This window comes from Artibeus jamaicensis, unplaced genomic scaffold, assembly GCF_021234435.1.
Source record: "Artibeus jamaicensis isolate MK-2021 breed Jamaican fruit bat unplaced genomic scaffold, CSHL_Jam_final scaffold_474, whole genome shotgun sequence".
NCBI classification, from domain to species: Eukaryota; Metazoa; Chordata; class Mammalia; order Chiroptera; family Phyllostomidae; genus Artibeus; species Artibeus jamaicensis.
Window position 1 is genome coordinate 41,214,587 of NW_026522046.1, and position 22,627 is coordinate 41,237,213.

General features: G+C 54.9%; 2 protein-coding genes across 4 annotated transcripts in view; both read right to left on the reverse strand.

Moving 5' to 3' along the window:
- AGPAT3 (1-acylglycerol-3-phosphate O-acyltransferase 3) overlaps positions 1-22,627 on the reverse strand; it is an 80,615-nt gene that overhangs the window by 49,287 nt on the left and 8,701 nt on the right. The window contains exons 1-2 of one of the 3 annotated variants that reach the window (XM_037158135.2): positions 15,516-15,665; positions 14,667-14,729 (exon numbers count right to left, since the gene is read on the reverse strand). The exons of 1 other annotated variant lie outside the window; for it this stretch is intronic. The gene's annotated coding sequence lies outside the window, so the exon portion shown is untranslated. Of the gene's footprint in view, positions 1-14,666; positions 14,730-15,515; positions 15,666-22,627 lie in introns of those variants that run through there. One more of the 3 variants, XM_053657634.1, reaches the window with a different exon arrangement.
- On the reverse strand, positions 6,864-10,578 carry LOC119058759 (60S ribosomal protein L10a-like). Its single transcript, XM_053657937.1, is given in 5 exon segments — positions 6,864-7,978; positions 7,981-8,049; positions 8,052-8,082; positions 8,279-8,467; positions 10,495-10,578. Coding segments are annotated over 5 exon segments (1,041 nt in total). The 3' UTR covers positions 6,864-7,310.

Consider the following 22,627-nt stretch of genomic DNA (forward strand, 5'->3'; position numbering starts at 1 on the left):
GACACAAGCCAGACGTCGGAGTCACCCAGTGCTTGCCTTTGTTTTGCCAGTGAGAAAGGGGGTTCCATGGGAACTAAGGGCACAGCCTGATCCGGGCACAGCTTCCCAGCGAGGCAGCTCAGAGTGGGCAGTCAGGCCCCGGGCCTCCGGCTTCTCAAGTGAAGGGCTCCGAGCCAGTCTTGTCCATGGTTCTGCATTCAGGTTCACACGCCTTTGAGACACCAGTAGTGATGCCCCAGGAAGGTGTCAGCCCTCCAGGGAGCACGTAATCTTGTTAGCAGCCCTACAATCCAGCCCCTGCCCTGCTCTCCCCCACCTTCACGAGACCTCTCTTGATTTCAAATGCACACAAGAAGCTGCCTACCTCCATCCCCCAGAACACTGGGGTCTTGCTCCCTAGCACATGTCACCGGTTCGGCTCAAGTTGACTCTTACTACAGAAATTTCTCTGCAGGTTCAGACATTTCTTACATTGACACTTTAGCCCAGGGGGAGGAAGAACAGATGCCAGCCACAGGGACTTCCACATGTTAAAGAGGGACAGATGCTGTTCCGGGCAAGCCAAGGCGGAGGGGGTCTGGGGTAAATAACTCACCCCATTGGCTCTTCTGTGGCCGGATACGGCAGAGTCTGAGATGCAAGACCCTAAACTCCCCTTCTCTCCCCCACCACTACTCCATGCCTGGTTCTGTCTGTCCAGGGCTGGCGGGCGGTGCTGCTGGAGAACAGCCCTGCTCTTACCTGTCTTACCTGTGAGCCTCCTGGGCCAGACCTGCAGGGCGGCTCCCTCCCTGGAGGTGGCCTGTCTCTTATCCTGCCCTCAGCCCCTCCCAGTCGGGGAGTGGGGATCTGTAGGGAGCCAGGGCTCCTGAGCTCTCCTTTTCTAAAAGCCTCTGACCTAGAGCCTCTGCTCACCAGGAAGGTGGGAGCAGCCAGGAACGTGGGCGGCCTGGGGCAACTGCTGTGCAGTCCAGGGGAGAGTGCCGGCTGCCCATGTCCAGCGGGATAGCCGCCACTCGGGACAGGGGAGCAAGTGGGGAGGAGTCCTGCCTGGGGCAGTGGCTGTCCACTTCGGATCTATCCTTTTTCCTATGTGCACAGAGGCTGAAAGCTGGGGCCTGCCCAGCCACCACGTAAAAAACAGAAATGCGGTGAGAACGACCAGTGCGTGCCAAGTGGAGCAAACAGAGAAGCCGGAGGAAATAGGTAAAATGCTTCCTAACCCATCCAGGTCAACAGCCAAGGGTGTGCTCGGTGTCTGGAACACTGATTACCCTGGGATGCTAGAGGGGTTCAGAACAAACACCCTGAGTTATGTTCCTGTGGTGTGTGGAGTCTTTGTAGCTAAAGGCAACTGAGACCCTGTGGGCTCAGGGAAAACTGTCCACCCCCACTACCACCCCCAACCTGCAAACGCTGGGTTAGGACCTGGCCCATAGTAACAAATGATCAGAGGTGACCTTTTGTGACCTCTGTAGAGGGGGCTCGAACTACAAACTACTGAACATCTGCTCTTCTTGTCACTCAGCAATGACCCGCTGATGTCCTCCAGAACCTCCCCTCCCCCTGGGCTCTGACAGTCTTATGTCCCTCGTTGTCCCTTTCCGAGCCTCTCACATGCGTGGGGTTTCACGTGGTCGTAGGTGTTGAGTCTGGTCACTGTCTATTGCTGATCTGTCTCGTGTCTGTTTGATTATCACGCCGGCCAGAAGAACCTTGCGGATAAAGAAAACTTTCTCCCTCTGCCACACCACCAGTCCAAAATTCACTGTCCCCTGCTTCCATACCAGCGGGGCAGATGTTCTGCCAGGCAGGCACAGGCTCACCCAAAAGGATAAGGTCCCAGGACAGACGGACTCGCCAACCAGGGCCCGGCCCGGCCGTGCATGGAGCACCAGGGACCCGTGTCATACTGACCCAAGCTCCAGCCTTTTGTCCCTGAAGGTGACACGGGACAGGCTCCTCCACGCGCAGACCCAGGGGCTGGGCTCTGCCCCAACATACAAGCCACACGGGAAACCCTGGCACCCAAGCTTGGCCGGCACCAGGGCTCAGCTGGCACCGTCCTCACCTAATGCCTGGCTGACACCGTCCTCTCACCCGACTCCGCAGCCTCTGCAGGGGAGCTCCGCCCCGGGGACGGGAACACTTCCCAACGTCCCTCTCACTCACTCACGCGTGCAAGCCTGGCAGAGGGAACACCTGCCTGAGTGCGGTTGGTAGGGTGACAATGTGGGTGTGACAGTTTATAGTTTTAATTCGAACATCTCACCTGAAACGTCACAGGATGTGCTTGGGTGTGATGTTGTTATGTTACAGAATTACGTGCTTATGATTTTGTAATAAAAAGGAGGCGTTATTTGTACTGGACCCTATATTCTTAATTTTAAAAAGTCCAACACCAAAAGCAGGGTCTGGGACGCCCAGCGCCCACCACTGAGATGACCCATCTGCCACAGCTGCTTCTGCGGTGTCTTTGGAGAACCAAACCCAGTGTGAGGCTTCCCCACCACCATGGCCGGAGGTAGGCACACGCCCTGCCCCTCCTCCTGGCCATGCCTGGCGGGAGGGCAGGGGCAGGTCTGCAAACCCCGTGGAGTCAGTGCTGCCAGCCTGGGGCCTCAGCTGAAGGCCAGGCAGAGAGACACCCCCAAACCCAACTACACACTGAGGCTAAGTGCCCATAGCTGGCCAGTGCCGGGCTCTAGCCTTTTGCCCCTGAAGGTGACCGTCGCACTGCCAAGCAGCAGCATGAAGTCTAAGACAGACACACTCCCAAAGGGTGGCCCCGGGTGAGGAAGCTCACTCAGGCTCAATCGGGGGACGAGTGTGTTCCTCCCAGTTGTGCCTCTGTTAGCCTGAGACATGTCAGCAGACACTCACATGTGCACACACATACACACAGATACGTGTGCAGATGCACACAGGCAAACACAGGCGTGTACACACACATCCCACACCTGCACACACACTCAACCTACCAGCAAGCCTGCTCTCCGCCCACTGTGCCACCAGCCCCACAGCCTCTCCTGACTTCTGCCCTTGTCCCCTGCGATCCGTGGGCTCTCTCCGCCCACTGAGGCTTGTGCCATGGCCAGGCCTCAACTGCCCTGGTAGCCCCAACTGAACCGAGGACAAGAGCCATCCCCGCCTGCCTGCTAAACCGGGCACCCTGGCCTGCAGTCTGCACTCCCCGGCCTTCCACCAGCCTCAAGGTGCCTGCCTGCCTCCTGCCTCCTGCCTGCCTCCTGCCTCCTGCCTCCTGCCTCCTGCCTCCTGCCTCCTGCCTGCCGAGCTCTGGGAGAGCCTGCTCCCTGCCAGCCCCTGGGAAGGGCCGTCTGCTCTCCGTCAGCACCCACAGTGCCCATCACTTTGTCACACTCCCTTAGATTCCTCCCAGCAGGGTCACCTAGCATTTCTAGTATGTTTATTTGTTTATTTTTGTCAACTTGCTTCCCCCACTGCCCCACAAAAATGTAGCTCCCAGGGCTCTGGAAATCCACGAAGAACAAATGGACTAAAAGCAGGACTTCACACACATTTCACCTTAGTTCGTATCACCTCCCTGCATAGGCACTGAGGTCTACTGGTTGGTCACCTCTGCCCCCAGCACCAAGTGGGGCGCTGGCACACAGCGGGGCCGTGCACACCCCGACCAGCTGGGGCCGCGCCCCGGGGGCCTCCCTGCAGCAGCCACATCCTGTCCTCACCAACAAACCACACGGACCCCGAGGTGCCAAACCAAAGATGAATGGAACTTTCCAGCAATGACAGAAACGTCTTCACCTCTGTCTTTCTTCACTTAAGAGCTACCTGGGTCCCCAAAGCCTTAAACGCACACTTCTTTATGACCAACGCAACTTCTAAAAAACATGTGTTGCTAGTTGCGGCGCTTTCATCAGCACACACCACCTGCAGCACTGAAAACAAACCCGAACCCACACGTGAGTGTCTCCCCTCCCTGCACATCCTCCTGGCACCGATGCTCTCAACCTCCCCCTCACCTAGACAGCAGGACTAAGAGTTTTAACTTCCAAAAGGAAATTTTCACTAAACAGCATTTATCTCAAATAAAGAAGTCCAGATTCTCAGAACAACCTATCTAGTATTTGTTGACCCTTCACAGAAACAGCATCAAGATACAAGGAATTCAGCAAAAAGTCGCCCAGCACCACGCCTGCCGCTGGCCTCCTGGTGCTTATGGAGCGTGGACCCTCCGTGGCCCAGACCTGGCTCCCAGACGGCAGAGGTTGGGGTCTCGACAGGAAAGTGATGAGTGTTCACCCTGGACCGGTTAGCTCAGAGTCAGCAGCGTGGACTTAATTACTAGTTAACAAAGGCCGGGCGTCAACCCCTCCTTTTATTATTCACTGAGAACTAACTTATCAAAGGCACCTGAAAACTGCACTGTTCCAAAGCTGTTTGATAAAACCCAGTGTCTCATCAAGTTCTTAGGGTCTCCTGAGCAGGGACGAGAGCAGCAGCTCACTGCCCTTTCACCCTGAGTCCCACTCTCACAGGGACGCACACACACACATGCAGACCAGAGCGTGGACAGGACCCACGCCCACTGGGCCTGCTGCAGCACAGCTGCGTGGCACCTGGAACGGAGAAGCGATCTCATAAGGACGCCAGGCTGTGCGCTCCGGGGCAGGCCGGCGCGGTGCGGCGTGTGCCCAGGAAATGTGGGTTTGAAAACACTGCGGAACCAAAGTCCCAGCCCTCAGGCCTTCACACAGTTTGGGAGGAAAGCTGAGAGAGCAACATGCTTCAGCAGGTCCACCACGCCCCCCTGTGGTGTGAGAGTGCGCCCGACAGTGGGAGCAGACAGGTGAGCAGATTTAACGGGTGAAAGTCAAGAGGGGACAGGAGCACAGAGGGAAAGGATGCGGGATACAAACAACGATGATCAAGTGAAGTCCAACTACATCAGTCACCACAGGAAGTAGAACCAGCAGCTGAAAATCCTGCCATCTGCTGGACTTACAGGAGACAAACAAAACTAACATGGTATGTCACAGAAAGATGGGAACTAAATCAAGGCAAATACATACAAACACCTATAAAAAATGCTGGGCAACGAAATCAGATGGCAGAACAGACTTGCGGGCCAGAGGCCCTGGGGACATGCACGGGGCTGGGCCACAGCAACACTCGGAGCCACCGGCTGGCAGTCCACAGCCCTGCCGGAGATGGAGCTGGGGACACACCTGAGGCGCCGAGGCCCAGGGATCACTGCGATGTGTGCGCCTGGAGGGAGAAGCCTGAGTGAGAGCACTGAGCGCCCCACACTCTGACAACCAACCAGCAACGGAGGGGGGGGAGGGGGGCGCAGGGGCAGGGAGGGAGGTGGGACGCAAGGAGCCACGGCCACTTCCTGGCACCAGAGGGAAAATGACGGCAGAGCAGCTAGCAGGGTGGACAAAAAAAGCTCGGTGCACTGGATGTTGCGACAGCAGGCGCTCAGAAAGGCAATGCCTGGGGAGCGGCGGGGACAGGACACTTTACGGCTGCTCTTAGCACAGAAACAACAAACGTTTTACAAAATGGGGGAACGAGGCATCTGACGGGAGGACATCCGGGGCAGGTCGGATCAGGTGACCACTACCACAAAACGCACGCTTCCCCAGACAGCAGGCCAGCCGCGCCAGGACGCAGCACGGCACGGAACACAGCCGCCAGAAAGGTGAGGAGCGGGCCACGTGCACCATCTGTGAGCTTGTGAACGGGCACTCGTTTTATCCTTGACCCCCAAACGCACAAGTACCAACAGCACTGATCACACACACAGGCCGTGCTGATCAGCTCAAAGTGGCGGAGCTCACCCACTAAAAACGGGAACTGCTTTACAGAACAAAACCCAGTCGGCTACACATCACAGAAGTACCTTGACCCAGCATGCCAGCAGGGCTAAAAATAATGAATGGACGCACACTGAGGAAATGCAAATAAAAAGAGGGCTCAAATTCTTGAAGTCGGAAAATAAAATATCAGGCCAAGAGCCATTAAAATAATGAGACGAAGCAGGAATGTTTATAATGCTAGAACTAAAATTCTTAAAGAAGTATAATGACTTGATACCTAGGTGTCCGACAGCCCAGCAGCACACTTCACGAAGCAGAAACGACGAGGACACCACAGAAATGAGTCACAGCCTGTGGACCGTCAGAGACCTCGCCACGTCCCAGTCTGAGAAAGGACAGGGGTCGGGAGCGAGGAGAGCTCCACAGAGGACGCGGCAGCAAGGCCAGCGCAGTGGGCCCGCGAGGCACGCGGCCGACCTGCGCTTGGGTGGAGGGAACATACGGTCTCCCGGTCGCTCACGGGAACATGCGCAAACAGCGTCTAGATGTTAAGCAACAAATACATTTCCAACAAATTCTAAACAGTGATTATAACGCAAACAATATTATCTGCAAATTCATAACACAATCAAAACAGAAAGAGCGCTACCTCCCTGAAATGCAAACCTTCTCCGCTCCTCACCAGAAGTAGAAACCAAACCTGTAAACTGCAGCGGTGCCCAGAGGAGAATTTACCACGTTCGGTGCTTTATGTCTTTAGAAGCGAAGGCATGAAAATAAGAGGGTTAAGCCTCCAATACAAAAAGTTAGAAGAAAATTAAAAAGTAACAGAGGGAATAAAGGGAAAAGCAAAATATAATGAATTAGAAAAAAGCATTCTAATTAATAAATACATGTGTAAAGATGGCTTCTTTAAAAAAAATCAACAAAACAGATAAGTCATCTACATTAATTAAAAAAAAAACTAATCAAAACAAAGGAGAATAAAAGGCCTAAGAGGGAATAACCATCAAAAGAAAATACTCTTTTAAATCATGGAAATAATTGCACATCGCTCCGCAAATAAACTTGAAAACATAGATGAAGTGGACCTTTACTACTTTACTAGGAGAAAAAATTCACACAAAAAATGAACACAGGAAAGACAGAAAGTCTGAAAAGACCTATTTTTATAGAATTAGAAGAGGTATCCATTACATCTAATGAAAGAGACCAAACCCAAAGGACTTCACAGGAGATTTCTGCCCATTCTGTAAGAACAGATAATCTTCACACCATGTAACCTTTTCCAGAACATGGGCAAAGAAGGAAAACTCCCAAACGCCTTTCACAAAGCAGGAGTGACACCGAGTTCACCGTGAGAGGGTGGATGCAGAGGAGGCCCGTCTTCTGGTCCCGGTGCTCGGGTGGGACGGGAGCTCCCGGTCAGGGGACCCGAGAGTCCTCGGCCTCCCAAGCACGAAGCAGGTCTCTTCGGCCGCCTGGGCCAGTGCAGGGGCAGATCCTTCAGCTGCCCCCCCCCCCCGGCCCCCGCAGGCCCGACGTCAGACCGACAGATCGCACTGTGAAAACACCCGACGATGCCCCTGCCTCCACTGCATTTTTCCCAGTTCTGAAAAGTGTAGTGTCCTTTATAAAAATGTTATTTCTGTTAAGATGTAATGGGTTTATCGCTGTTTTCTTAATTTTGGGTTTTTTTTCCTGTAGTGGTAGCAGTGTGGTTTGCTCAGCTGTGCCGCCGGCCGTGCAGGCGCCAGGGCTCCTGCCGAGTGAAGCCCGGACGTTCTGCCAGTTCCTCTTGAACAGCGACACCAGGAAACCGACAGCTGAGAGGATGTTGTGCGCAAGCTCATCGTCCGCCGTCCTCACGGGGCCAGCAGCCACCACCAGACACAGCACCTTCTTCATCTGGAACTCGACTGCGGATTTCATTTCAACTTCCGCCCAAGTCCCCGCTGTGGTCAGCAAGGAAGGGACCTTGCCAGCCCCGTCCAGGCCTGGGCCCAGCATCCGGGGCGGCGTCTGCTTCATCCGAGGCTCTGAAGCCAGCAAGGCATCCTGCTTCCTGGCCAGCTTCTCATTCTTGCTGAGTTTCTTCAGAGCCTCGATGTCCACGTGGGGAACGTCCACAGCCTTGGCCTTGTCACAGTGCAGCTGGTCCTGCAGAACACACCGGAGAACTCGGGCTGGGGAGTGGACTTAAGCCTGGGGACGCCTGAGGAGCATATGTCCTGCTGTGGCCGCGGTTCTCGAAGCCGACCTGCAGCTCCACCGTCTCCTAGTGCGTCCTACACTCGGCTGCTTCCCCAGGACTTCCTGCGCCACCTCGCACAGGGCGTCGCCCCCCCCCCCCCGGGCTTTGCTGCTCACAGCTCCTCACCCCAAAAAGACAGGAGAGAGCTACTGCTGCTATTTTAAGTGCATTGTTAAATATTTCTAAACGTCCTCAGTGTTACTTCCTGAACTACACACACCAGCAGCAGGGACTCTCCGCCCCGGCGCCGCCGACACTCTGGACCTGACGCTTTGAGGCAGGGGCCGTCCCGCAGAACGTGCGCAGCTCCCGGGCTCCCACCGGGGGCGGCCAGTAGCAACACCCCCACCACCACCACCACCAGCTGTATCAGCCAAAACATCTCCTGGCACTGCCAGATGTCCCCCCACTGAGAACCATAGCAGACACAACACAAAACCGAAAGCTCTCTGGGGTCCTCAGTAATGTTTTAAGTGTAGAAAGAGCGAAGGCTCGAGAACCACTGCTCTTCACGTAGGAGCACAAACACAGACATTCCTCTAAAAACCAGCCAACAGAACCTAACGGCATATTCGAAAGACAACGCACACTCTGTTCCAGGAATACAAGGATGGTTTTATGGGGGGAAAAAAGCCCTATTAATAAAATCCATTGTATTACTTTAAAGAGAATGCTGGTCAGGTAATTTAACAAAATCTAACCTCACTTCCTGATTTAAAAATAAAAGCACTCCATAAAGTAGAGGTAATTTAAAAGATTAGATGCACTCATGATACGTGTCCCCTGATGGTGACACACCCACTACAGACTTGCCTGCCCAGGAGGTGACCGTGTCCAGCCCAGAGTCAGCATTTCCTGCAGGAGGAATGCAGGAGGCATTCCCGGAGGCCGCAGCAGCAGCAACCTGCGGGGCCCGCGACCGAGCCGGTGTGGGCACGGACACAGGTGGACCCTCACGGCACGTGTCCGTGAGCAGGCCGACGAGCCACGCAGTTAGAAGTCATGACGACTAAATTAGGTTCACACCAGGGCACAGAAACAGTTTACTGCAGAAAATCAATGACTCTAATTATTGGCAAGAGGAGAAAAGGGAAGAACAGAAGCCTACTTCACCGGACTCAGGAGAGGCGGACCAGGGAGTCCAGCCCCGCCCATGATTGAGGACGTGGCCCTCAAGGCCCCGGCCCCCCACCGAGGGTCACTGCAGCCACCGTGGCAGGACAAGGGAAGAACGAGAGAAACCAGGATCACAGGGCTCCGGTCACCCCCAGATGCCATGATCACCGATGCCGGGAGCCCAAGAGCTCGAGGTGCGTTTCGGGGGGCGATGAGTCCCACGAGGTCACAGGTGGGACATGTCGCTCCTCCGGGTCTGCCGGCAGCCAGCACACGCCCTGGACAGCCGTTCATTTTGGAGGGATGGGGAAGACAGCCAAGTGGCACTAACAATGAGAGGGGCCACGCGTACGTGACATTTACTGTGTGCCGGGCTGCCTGGCCTCCCCCTTCCACAGCTGGGGCTGGACCGGCCCCCCCGGCTCAGCCCTGCTGGGCGGCCCGGGGTCCCACCTCCTCGTTTCAGCCCAGGTGTAATCGAGCGGCAGAAAAGCTCAGACGGTGCCGAGAGCTGAGTCCAGAGCGCGGCTGAGCCCCTCGGGCTGCCTGTGACGTGGCCCCCTGCCCTTCTCCGCCACCCTGCTCCAACTAGAACCCCTTGGCGCAGAGCCAAACCGACAGCACAGCAGGCCCCGGTGTCCCCGGCCCGGCCACGCGAGGTGTGCATCCGTTTTCAGTTCCAGGTCCCAAGAGACAAGGAGCCGCCGGGCACGCGGTGTCTGTGAGACCAGACGGCGCCCTGAAAAGGGGACCTCTGCTGCACCTGCGTGTTAGACACGTGGACGAGGGCACCTCTGCCCACGCACACTCATGTCTCTGACCACAACAGGCGTGTGAACCTGTGTGTGCACAGTGCTTTATGTGGGTTCCGGGAGAACACTACGGAATGTTCCAGAAAACAGACGCTCCTCCCTGGGAAAGGAACCTGGCAAGGTCACTGTCCCCAGAAAGACTCCCGGCACCCCTGCCAACTCACCGACAGCACTGGCCAGGGCGGAAAGGGACACCAGGTTGCACAGCAGCAGGAGGCAAAGTCTGCCGTCCAGGGGTCAAGCGCCCGGGCCCAGGGGCACTTACTGACCCCGAAGCACCACCAGGGCCGTCATAAACCCTCTTCATGGACACTGTCACCAAGGTGCCAGCCAGGCCCCAGTGTGGGAACAGGTGTGCCGGTCTCACCACCTTGCCAAGCCACACCCACGCCCTGTCCTTGAAAACACGCCTCGGTCCTCGTAAAGTGGCCGCCAGGGAGCCGCACTCTGAGACCGTCCCCCAGGCGTGTCTTACAACACGTGTGTGCGCCTGCGGGCACAGCCACACATGCTCTTCAGGGCGGCACAAAAATCGAGGCAGGTCGATTACAAAGTCTCCAGACACGCTACGCCGGGCCACCCAGGTGGGCATCGTGGCGTGAATGCGATTTCAGAAGCTCTGCGTGGTAGGCCCGCCTGTCCCTGGGTGTTTACACGCGCCCTGGGGGCTGAGCCACACACCGTGCATAGACATTCCCTCCGGGAGGAAGCGTGGGATCTCAGATGAACCAGGCAACGAAATGTTAGTGTGTATTAAATTTGGTTCTGCATTGAACTTTTACAAGCACATAGCCCTTTTACAATTAAAATGTAGATTTTAAGAAAAAAACCACCTTGCTTGCTGATTAAGGCCGCCCCTTCTGTCTGGACAGCGGTTATGACAGCTTAACCAGTTAGCCTGAACGCTGAAAAGACTGGATTTTTTTTTTAAGATTTATATTTATTTATTTTTAGAGAGAAGGGTAAGGAAGGAGGAAGAGGAAGAGAAACATTAATGTGTGGTTGCCTCTTACACACCCCCTACTGGGGACCTGCCCTGCAACCCAGGAATGTGCTCTGACTGGGAATCAAACCAGTAAGACCCTTTGCTTCACAGGCTGGCATTCAATCAATCCACTGAGCCACACCAGTCAGGGCAGATTGATTGTTTGATTGATTGATTGTTTGTGTTTGTTTTTTAAGGAAAAAAGCTTACATTGCCAGAGATGTGCATTCTCTAGACACAAGCTGCCCTGCCGAAGCCCAAGCCCTCTGTCCCAGGTTTGGAGAGCAAAGCCTCCCCCCACCCCCGCCCAGGCCCTGGCTGTGAGGGCTCCGGGGCTGAGGCCACGGCAGGTGTGAGCCATGTGTGGCGCCTGCACTGTCCTGGGGCTCACGGCACACACGGGGCAGGGGCAGGACCAGCCTGGCCTCGAACACCTGACACAAACGCCCGCCGTGGCCACGGACCAAACCCGGGAGAGAGAGGCTGGGGGCACACACCCTGCCTCCCTTCCGTCCCCAGGCTCCCCCTCACTCTGGGACTCACAGAGCAGTGGGGGCCGGGCAGCAGGGGGAGCAGCAAGGGGCGCTGCCTGTCTCAGTCGTGAGGCCGAAGCCTCAGGTCCCAGCTTCGCCTTCCTCAGGGAGTGTTCAGGTCTCCCTGGGACAATCTCTCCACCCTCACGCTGCCTGGGGGGGGGTGGTCTCCTGCTCCCCGCCCCATCACCCCCTCCAGCTGCACCGAGCAAGGTCCACGGCCAGCCGGGGAGCTCTGGAAACACAGACTACAGTCTAGGACTCACAGGCAGGTGGGAAGCCCAGCTCCCAACATGGGGCGGAGAATGGGGAGAGGAGCCAGTGAGATAAGCCCGCAGGGCGGGCCCCGTTCCCTGTGCCTGAGACTCAGGAGAGCCTCACAGTCATCCTAAACCTCGTAAGAAAAATTAGCAGGAAACAAGTGTGAGCTGAAACTGCAGTAACAGTGACACACCATCCCATCACTTGTCAGTGAAGGGACCACAAGCACAGGGACTACGTACACTGGCCGCCGAGAGGTCACACTGAGTGGAGTCCCAGATCCTCCGTGAGGCCACAGACCAGCTCTGCCCGGCTGAGGCCCTCCTGTCCCAGGCAGCAGCTGCTCCCTGCTGGTGGGCAGGCTCGCACACCGCAGGAGGGCACTGGGGTCCGGCAGGGACAGGGCAGAGCGCAGGGGCTCCGAAGCCCAGAGTGGCCCCTTGGGGTGTAAGCACAGGTGACACGCTTATCCTGACCCTGTGTCCTCATCTGAAAAAAACAGATTATCAGATCTGTTCCATGAAGATGGGAAGAGAACCGAATGACTGATGAAGGATTCTGAAGGTGCTCCGCCCAGAGCCCACATGCTGCTGCATCTGCGTCGTCATCATCATCATCACGATAATAATAATGGTTTTCCAAAGCCACTGGACCAAGTCACAGCCACCGCAATGTGAGTTCCCCACTGTCTGGTCTTTCACTGTAGCCAACCCCGTGGCTGTTAATTGTCATTTATCTAACGACTAAGTTGCACACCTGTTCAGATTTCACTAGACGTTCGGACATCTTCCGAGCGGCACCAGTTCAGCCGTAAATGGGTGTTAGGCTCTATTTCAGTACCAGGGGGCGGGGTGGGGGCTGCTGGTCAGTCTCTGTCTCTCTCCTGCCTCTGCAAAGAAGCTGTATGTATACGTACGTATAACCGAAGGCGGTCCGCTGTGTGAAGGTGAGTTCACGTCACCGGATGCTCAGTTATAAGTTTGATTTGGGGATCGTCCCATGACTGTTACTGTCCCTAAAGAGCACAAGGTCTCCAACTTGCCATTGCTTTTTTCCCCTCCTCCTTCCCCACCCTCGACTATTACAGAACAGTGAGGGCTCCATCCCCTAAAACCAGGGAAACCAGACTGATTTCCATCTGCAATCTCCCCAAATTCCACCTCTCTGGGAGATGTCCGGCCAGTGACTAGTGACCCTCGGCCACTCTCCCACAGAAACAAGCCGTGGTGGAGGACTCACACCTGCTGCGCACCACGCCATGTGCCTCACAGATTACACACATGGGCGGCACCCACAGCCCCTGCAGTATGGCGGGCTATGCCGCGGGCTCCGGCACCCCTGGTAGCTGTGCGAGAGAGAATCCTCTAGGCCCCAGGCATTCTCCGGCCATTGCCAGGTGATAAGACAGGGGAAGAAAGGAATGCATTCAGAGCTCAGCCCTAGGACACAATGTAACTCTGACTTTCTTTTGCATGCAGTAGCAGCTCGCAACAATTTAGCAATCCAAACCATAAGCTGTCTATTAAATCAATAATGGGCAAACAAAGCAAATACACTTTTGATTCAGAACCTTGGAGATGAGAGCTCAGAGTACTGGGAAGTGCCGCTCACATCCCATTTACGTTAACAGTTACCAAATAGGCATGTGTGAGAGAATACTGAATTCTAGAGCAACACTCGACAAAATGACTTTAATTTGGAGACTAAGGCAGTGCTGCGGTGCTCAGTTCGCATATTTCAAGAGCATTGTTTTAAACAAGTCGTGACTATAAATAGAAAAAAGTGTGCCATCGGCACCAGGTTGCATCAGCCCTCCTTGTACCCCAAAAGTTGTTTGCTTTTACCAAAGAGCAGTTGCGAGCACACCATGCGTGCTGACTATCACACAGGAGCTTCCATCATCTGCCTGAGGAGGACCAGCAACTATGAGGTGCAGAAGGGGACCCGCTCTTCAGAAGAGAGAGGAAGCCAGACCCAAAGAACGAGTGGCAGGAGGCCGTCTGGCCAAGGCGTGATTAATATGGAGGGGCCTGTCGCTCTCCCAGCCAGTAGTAATACATCCCAAGAATGAGTGTGGGCGTAGAAGGGAGCTGGTCAGCACGGAGCCTAAAAGGAGGGACCGGACTGCTCAGAGCCAGGACACAGAGGACAGGAGAGGGGGCTGGGGTGACTGGGGGCCACTCTGTGAGACAGGCCTGCAGACAGAGCCCTCAGGTCTGATGAAGGAGGTGCCCCCGTCCCCACCCCCAATTCAGTGCTCTCCCTAGAGCTGCTGGTTATCACTGGGCTCCCAGGGGCACGCCCTTCAGGACCTGACCGCCCCGTGGCTGGCTGGGCCCAGCTCTGGGCAGACATGCCCAGACCTCAGGTTACACGTCACCCCTGGACATCTAAACTGGACAGCTACGTCCTTCTCAAAGAGACTCTCAGACTTCGGGGTCTGCTAACAAAAGCCACGTCCAGCCCTGCTGGGGCGGCACCCACGGCTGCACCCCGTGGACACCCTGGGACCCAGCGGCATCTTTCGCCTGGCCCCTCAGCGAAAGAACAGAAGGGGAGACCATGTACCTGAACTTCTTCATTTGGATTTTGGACAAATGGGAGCTGATCAGTAAATCTCTCTTGGTTATAAGAAAACTTCCAAATATACACCCCTTTAAGAAAATCAGTCAACACACACGAAGGCCCAGCTGTGTCCCACAGGGTCACCTGGGTGTCACTAAAGCTATCTCGGTGAGCCTGGCTCTCAAGGCAGATGGACTTTTGTGTCTGCCAGCAAGAGCCAGGACCGTGTCATGGGGCAGGAGCTACCCCGGGGCTGCTCCAGGGGAAAGAAACACAGGAGCCCACACGTGGGTGCACGTGCCACCCGAGGTCAGGTGCCTCCTTCTCCCGACTCACCGAGGCCCAGGGTCAGCGCAGCCAGTGGACGCAATCGTCCTCACAGGGTCCCACCTTGGAGGCCTGGAAGGGAAAGGCACAGACACGTGTACTTATGTGGGAAGACACATGGTGACCACACCCCTGCACACCGGGGAAACTGACCACTACAAATGACCTCTATGTCCCCAAGAACAGGACATTCCACTGCCTTCAGCAAATACCAGGGACGTGGTCTAGGCAGGGCCTGGCCGAGCTGTTACTTGCCACTGCCTGATAAGGAGGCCCCACAGATGGCTCACAAATGAACTCGCCCCAAGAAGGGCAGCAAAGAAACCTCACCCTGCCCGCAGGGCAGGCTCTGGGAGCAGCTGAGGGTGGGCTCCGCCCACCAAGCCCTGCACTGGCCGGAACAGAACAGCCCCCAGGCCTCTGACCCTCTGGAAGCTCTGCCCCTCCCAGGACGGCAGTTCCACCACCTCATTTGCATTCTCCTCCCTCCCAAACCCCGGGAGTCCGCCCCCTCCGGGACAGCCAGCCCTCCCTCCAGCCTGGCCTCGGCGTGGAGCCCACAAAGCAAAACCCCAAGTCCAATGGCCAATTTTAGCCCTTGGTTTTGCTTTAAATTGTGGTAGAAATACACATACAATTCACCGTTTTAACCACGTCTGAGTGCACAGCTCAGGGGCACAGCCTGTCACCACCGTCCGTCTCCAGAACTTTCCATCCTCCCAAACTAAACCCCGCCCCCCACGTTAAACACTCACTCCCCGCCCCCCACCCCCAGCCCCTGGCACCACCACCCGCTTTCCACCTCTGAATCTGCCGACTCCAGGGACCACATGTAAGTGGAACCGCACAGAGTCTGACCTTTTGTGGCTGCTCACTTCCCCCGGCCTGGTGTCCTCCGGGGTCATCCACGTTTCGGCATATTTGTTTTTAAGGCTGAATCATATTCCACTCTATGTGTATGCCACACAGTTCTATAAATCCTCCAGTTTGAGCTTTCACACTGAGGTTGGTGACCTAGTCTGAGGTCACTTTTATGAAGTGGGAGGAAGTAGGACAAAGTTCACTGTTTTTGCCGCTCAGTGTCCAATAATCCTGGCACCGTTTGTGTCACTTCCTCACTGAATCACGCTGGCGCTTCTGTTGGACACTGGCTGACTGCGAGCCTGTGGGTTTGTGTCTGGGATCGTCCCCTGCAGGCTGACCTTTCCACAACGTCTGCACTACAGAAGCAACAGAGAAAGTCTTCGAACCAGGTCGTCTTTTGTCTGTCTCCTCAAAATTACTCCGGCTACTCTAGGTCTTTAGATTTCCACCTGAACTTTAGAAGAAGCATGCAAATCTCTTTTTTAAAAAAACGCATCGGGATTGTGCTGCGATTGTACTGACCCTGCAGATCAGTTTGGGTAGAACTGACACATTGGTGACACTGAGTCTTCCCGTTCGTGAACACAGTAAAGCTGCCCCTGTACACAGGTCTTCAGTTTTTCTTGGCGCATGTTTTTGGCTGTACTTATCCCTAAGAATTTCCTATTTCCTATGCCATCACGAATGGTGTTTTACTACAGATTTTAATTGTCCAGTGCTGGTTTATAGAAATCAGATTGGTTTTGTTATATTTACCTGTATCCTGTAAATACTCTAAGCTCACCTATTAGTTCTGGTAGCTTATTGAGGATTTCTTAGGATTTTCTACATCTGTGAATAAAGACAACTTCGCTTCTCCTTCCCATTGTGTATGTGTCTTACTTCCTTCTCTAGCACAGTGTTGGGTAAAAGTGGCGAGAAGGTGGGGGACGTGCCCGGGGTCACAGAGCGTGCACCCCCTCAACATACGCATGTGTCCCAGCGACAGCGCCTCTAACCCAGACCAGCCGCCGCACGCAGCTCCCCCCAGCCCCGCCGTGGGCAGCGCAACTCAGGCCTGACACCCCCTCTGATGGTGATTTTCCTCCCACCTCCCTTTTCCATTGACAAGTTTAGAAGTTCAGAACGTTTCAGTTTCACCACCACTTTGGCCTCCAATGATTCTACAGTGGTTAATTCTTCCACTGGATGGTACGTAGGAGAATTCAATAATTTATGTTTTCACAGTTCATTTTTTTTTAAAAAGAGAAGCTAACTCATTCCCAGAAATACAATATAATAACAAGTTACAAAATAAGCAATGACAACATTATTAAATGCTCTCAACTTTCTATTTCTTCTGTAAACTTTGGAAGAAGCTGAACTCTTTCTAGAAGTATGAATGACCATTGAAAGACCAAGTACAAACAACAGTAATTATCCTCACTTCCTTTTCCTTTTTCTTAAAAACTGTTCTTATTTATATGAAGCCTCTTTCTTATTTGGATCCTGTCTCTCCCCCACTGCAGCCTGTCTCTCTCTCTCCCACGCCAAGTGCCCCCACACGCCCACAATTAGGAAGGGTCAGCTCTGTCATCAAGCCACTGGCCTGGTCACACGCCATGCACAGTGAACATGCCACTTGTCACAAGTGGCAAGTCAAACACCGTGTCAAACAAAGCTTATCTGGAACGCTCAGGGGGCCGCTGCTGACTCTGTGCTGTACTGGGGGGGGCGGGCGGGGGAGGCCCGGGTCCCCTCTCCACCCACTGGCTGTGTCATTTTCTGGCGGGCGTGTGTGAGTGGGAATAAAAAGAGTGACTGGAAAAATTGTTGTTGTTAAATAAACCCGTCCTACCTAAATGTGACGGCAGATTTTAAGAGTAACTTTCAAAAAGGCCAGGGACATACATGTGGCCCCCACCCCCACAGGCAGGTGGCGATTAAACAAAGTGGCAGGGAAGGAACGATTACCCGCTCTGAGCCCATCCACCTCCTGGACAGCAAGTTGAGGCAGGCCCGCCACACCAGGAGCCTGAATGTGAAGTCACGCCCTGCACAGTCCCAAGTGTAGCTTTCTTCTGGGGACACAGCCCTGGACAGCCCTGTGTCTTCCGGGGACACAGCCCTCACACCCAGAGGAAAGGACAGGAGACCAGAGGGACAAGGAGCCTTACCTGTTCCCGCCAATCAGTCACCCAGCTGCCACAAAGTGAACTCAGTACCCACTGACCGCTGCTACTCTCAGACTGCGGGCTTTAGTGGGAAGAAGAGATGCTACTCTCAGATACGCTGAGCCATGAAATGATTCAGCAACAAGGCAGTCCAAAGTTGGCACAGAAACGCAGCGCCGCGCGGCAGAGACAGGCTGACACCCAGTGTGGGTGCAGGTGGGCATCACAGCTCGTGCCACACACCGGCCGCTGCCGTGTCCCAGGGCTGCACCAGACACCCCAAGACACTCGGCTGTAATGCCCCCACGCTCCGTCCAGAGCAAACAGTGTTAGGGGTGGACAAACCCCCGCTCCTCTTTGTCTGCACCCAGGGGGAGAACAGGAGAGCCAAGACCAGTGAGCGTGAGGCGCAAGTGGGACCCCTGTCAGGTGTCCAAGGGCTCCCGGCCACCGGTGCGGAGCTCAGCCCCATTTCTGTGCTGGTGCCCTGCTCACGGCAGCACGCGCCAACCCGGTCCACGTTTTGCCTAAGTGCTGCTGTCCTGGGGGCGGGCTGGCTGGGACTCACCACACACCACCACGTGTGGCGTCCACTCTCCGTCCCTCCTCTGACATGCATGAGGCGTGTCGTGTGTGCACACCTCTTCACGGAGCACTTTCACACGTGACCTTGCCCAGCCTCACAGGCTCTGGGGGAACATCAGACGAGGAGCAGCGGCCATGACCTGGAGCGGGGGAGTCACCGGCCGGAGCCACTGTCACCTGTGACCTTGGCCTCAAGCTTATGGTGCACCCCAGCACCTCCACACCCAGGGGAATATGATGATCGCCCAGAGGGGGGAGATCAGCCACCCGCCATCCATTTGCACAGCTGGCCTTAACAGAACCGATTGTGCCCCTGTCGCATTTCCCAGAGAGATGCAGCAACGTGACATCGCAGCGTGCTGGATTTAAACACGAGAAAGTAAACAGAAACAAAGAGAAGTGTTGAGCACCTAGAGGAGCATCATTCTTTCCAGTGCTACTGGGATGAGTGGAGACAGCGTGAGCCTTTCAGAGGGTAAGTTGGCAACGTGGGCCTCAGTCTTCCAAACGTGCAGACCCTCTGCTCAGCAGTCCACCTGCAGAACTGCCCTGGGTGGGCTGACCAGAGCTGCACTGGACAAGGACGGCTGCCCTATTGGTAATGGGGAGGGAGAGAGCTTCGGCCACCATCAGCAGGGCTGGCTGCACGCACCAACCACCAGACAGGGAGTCAAGGGTAACCCTCATGGCCTTCGCCCGGGGACAAGGGCAGGGGGCACGGCTCAGCTGCGCACCGTGAACTGAAGGAAGGGAGCCACAAAGAGAGCACTCAGGAAGTGAGTGCACGTGTGTGCACAGCCTCACACTCAGGACAGGAAAACGCCTCCCAGCAAGGGGACAGCCAAGGTGGAAGAGGAGCAGGAATCCACCCAGCAAAGGGGAAAGAGTGTTCGGAGAAAGGCGAGCCAAGGTCCAGGGCCAACTCGGCTGGGGGCGAGGCCTGAAGCCCGGCTGTGGCGGGAACGTGGCCAGTGAGGAAGAACAGGGCATCCACGGGACGTCACCACGGGGGATTAGAGCCGGGGTGGCAGGGACCAAATCTGAGCTGTTGAAATACAACTTCCGATTAAAGGCAGGGGACACATTTGATGGGAGTGGAACTGGGGCACAGAGGCCTTTGGCGGGGACTGGAGTCACCGAGTGTGGCCCATCTGGGGGCCGGGGGCGGGGCTTAAGTACATGAGTGGGAAGTGGAATCGGCGAGGTTCGGCCTCGTGAGTGGACGGGGGTGAGAGTGGGGGACACAGAGGAAAGGGGGCCGCAGGCACAGCCCAGGGGTCTGACTTGGATTCCAGTGGACAGTGACTTCGCTGCAGGAGACAGGGCCACGGGAGGAAGGCCAGTGGGAAGGCAGGAGAGTGCCCCCCGTGACCGAGGGCCTGAGAAAAGGTGCCACGGAGTCTGCGGGCCTGGGGCTGAGGAATCCGAACCGGGCGGGGAGGCAGAGTTGGGACCACCACGCTGCAGAAAACCAAATAACAAGGGGGGATGGGAGGCCCCCAGCAGGACGACAACCTTGGACAGACGGAGCCCCATGAATAACACCATTTGGTGCCTGATCGTCATTTCCTTCACATTTATTCTCCATTTTTGAAATCTGACACACTAAGATGACATAACCATCTCCCCTCTGCAAATCATACTCTTTAACTCATTCCTATTAACCACCGTTTTTAAAAAATCATGCTCTTTGTTACTGCTAGGCACCGCATGTTGCATACATACAGTAGCTTTTCAGCTGCAGAAGAAAAGTTATTTGAAGAAAACTCTTTAAATAGTGATGTAGTCTGCCTGTGCTGCGATGGCAGTAATCACCTGTTGTGCAGATGGGGGAGAAGCCAACAGAAAGCTAAGTTCACTGAGGACAAAACCTGGGACATGTTTTGCAACTGCGTCCCGAACAGGTTAAAGCAGTTGTACTGATGTCCCGGGCACGCGAGGGTCTTCCCAGCTTCGAACGTCGGGGTGTTACATTTGTCTCCCACACCGGGCAGTTTTAGGTCAGGGTGTTTCCCCTGAGTTAGTCACTCACTTTAGTCATTTAGACCTAAGTCTACGACATTCTCTCAACTCTCATTGTGGCTTTATTCATCACGATTCTATAGGTTCACCCAACCACTAGCCATTTCTTCACTCTCGGAGGTTTTTTTTTTTTTTGGGGGGGGGGGGGGGGGGTCTCTTTCCTGCTCTGTCAATTGCATCTTTAGAAGTCCCCTTTGGGACTCCAGAAAATTAACCTAAAGTGGTTCCAGCTCAGTCGCTCTCCTGGGCTCCTCACAGAAGCCCAGCCTCTCCAGGGGGGCTTTGCCCCACGAGCCCCACAGGAACCTCAAAGCTCCCCCAAATTTACAGTCTGCAACCCGACGTTACAGAGCACGTACGCAGAGCACGTACGAGACTAGCTTCAGGGAGTGACAGGAAGCCAAACAAGCAATGGAATGCAACCCCCAAGAAATTTAGACTTGGGTATTACGTTTGGCATTATTATTATTTTGACATCATCAGTTGCAGTATATAAAATAAGTACATTTAGAGATAAAAGAGGAAATTGACATACATGCAAAGCAAAGAACATGAAGCAGAATAAAAGGCGGATTTGGAAAGAACCAAAGAGAACTTTTAAGAAAGAAAAAGATAATCATCAACATGAAAAGTTAAATGAGCACAGGTAAACGCCAGATTAGACAGAGTTGAAGAGAGGGCTGGAAAACCAGAAAAGAAGCCAAAGAAATTACCGAGAATACAGCAAAAGAAAATGACTAAACCACAAGAAAAAAGACTTTGAGAGGCTTGGAGAGTCGTATAAGTCAAGTGTAAGGCAGGAGCAAAAGGCAGCAGAACAGTGCTCCAGAGTTTTCAGGAATTGCTGACAGACACGGAGTGTGTCTTCAGGAAGCACAATGACTCCAAAGTAAAACAAATAAAAGAAACCCACTCTAGCCAGCGCCAGGGTGGCTCAGTTGGTTGGAGCACTGTCCTGTGACTGAAAGGTTGCGGGTTCAATTCCCAGTCAGGGCACAACTCCTAGGTTGCAGGTTCCATCCCCGGTCCGGGCGCAGGTGCCTGCGACCCCTGGTCTGGGCACCGGTTCCTGGTCTGTGCGTGTACAGGAGGAACAAGTCATCGATGCTTCTTTCTCGCATCGATGTTTCTCCCTCTCCCTTCGTCTCTCTAAAAGCAATTTTTTTAATGTGCTCAGGTGAGGATAAAAAAATAAAACAAAAAAAAAAGAAAAGAAATCCACTCCAAGACGCCACACACAGTGAGACTGAAGAAGCCGGGGACAAAGAGGCTCCCGGAGCAGCGGGAGGGGAAGCAAACCGCCCATCCAGGAAGGCCTGGCCGCCGGCTCCGACAGCACCAGGACGAAGCCCGGACATAGTGACCGGATACAGTTCAAGTCTCGAAAACAGAGTCAGTGCCACACAGACCGTGGCCTATGCCACCGAGGCAGCTAGGGTTAAAAATTAACCTAAAATCCCCACTCACTTAGAAAATAAAAATGTCTTCTACCGCTCTCTTGGGTCACAGAAGAGCAACGTCAGAAAGTTCTAAGTGCCGAGAACTGAACAACAAAGTTGCCCCGCGCCAAAGACACAGGACAACCCCCCCCCCCAAGTTCACCAGGACCCAGAAGGGCAGGCGCAGCCTTATGTAGAAATGCAATCTGACAACTAAGGGTCTCTGCTGGGGGAAAATAAAAAAGAAGTGAAGCTTTCAATTCAATAGCCCGGAGAGAGAACAACAGGCTAAACTCGAGGGGCATGGACAGCAATAAGGTGACGAGAGCAGCCTTCAACGACGCGCCGGAGGCCGAGGGGATGAGGGAGCGGGCAGTGGGCGCTGCCCCGGCAGCACAACAGCCCAACCTCTGCTGGGGGAGGCAGGGAGAAAGAGGGGCAACGGCCACTTGGGAATGAAAAGGGGGACTCACTGTTAGGGGCAGGAGCTGACCGTGGGAGGCAGCTCCGAGGTGACGCCCCAGCTCGCACCCTCATGCGAGCAGCACGAGGAACGGAAGCTGACTGGCACTCACCTCTTGGAAGGTCCCCGGAAGGACCCTTACCAACCCATTCCCTGAACTCTGATGGGCACTGGAGGGACAGCCTGGCCAGACACAAAGTCCGAGGTCCGAAAGTCTGGGTGTGAATGCCTGTCCCACCCAGAAGTCGCGAGGCTCTTCTGGGTGTGACAGGCATTGGACGTGTTGTGGGAGAGTCGCCGGCCACCTGCTTTTCTTTCCTTGAGGGGTGACCCCCTCTCTGCCGCCCATGTTTGCTAGGAGGGGCCTCTCTATCTGGGTCACCGTCCCAGGTGGTACGGGGCCCATCTGCACCCGTCAGCTCTTCCGCCTGAGCACAGCTTCCC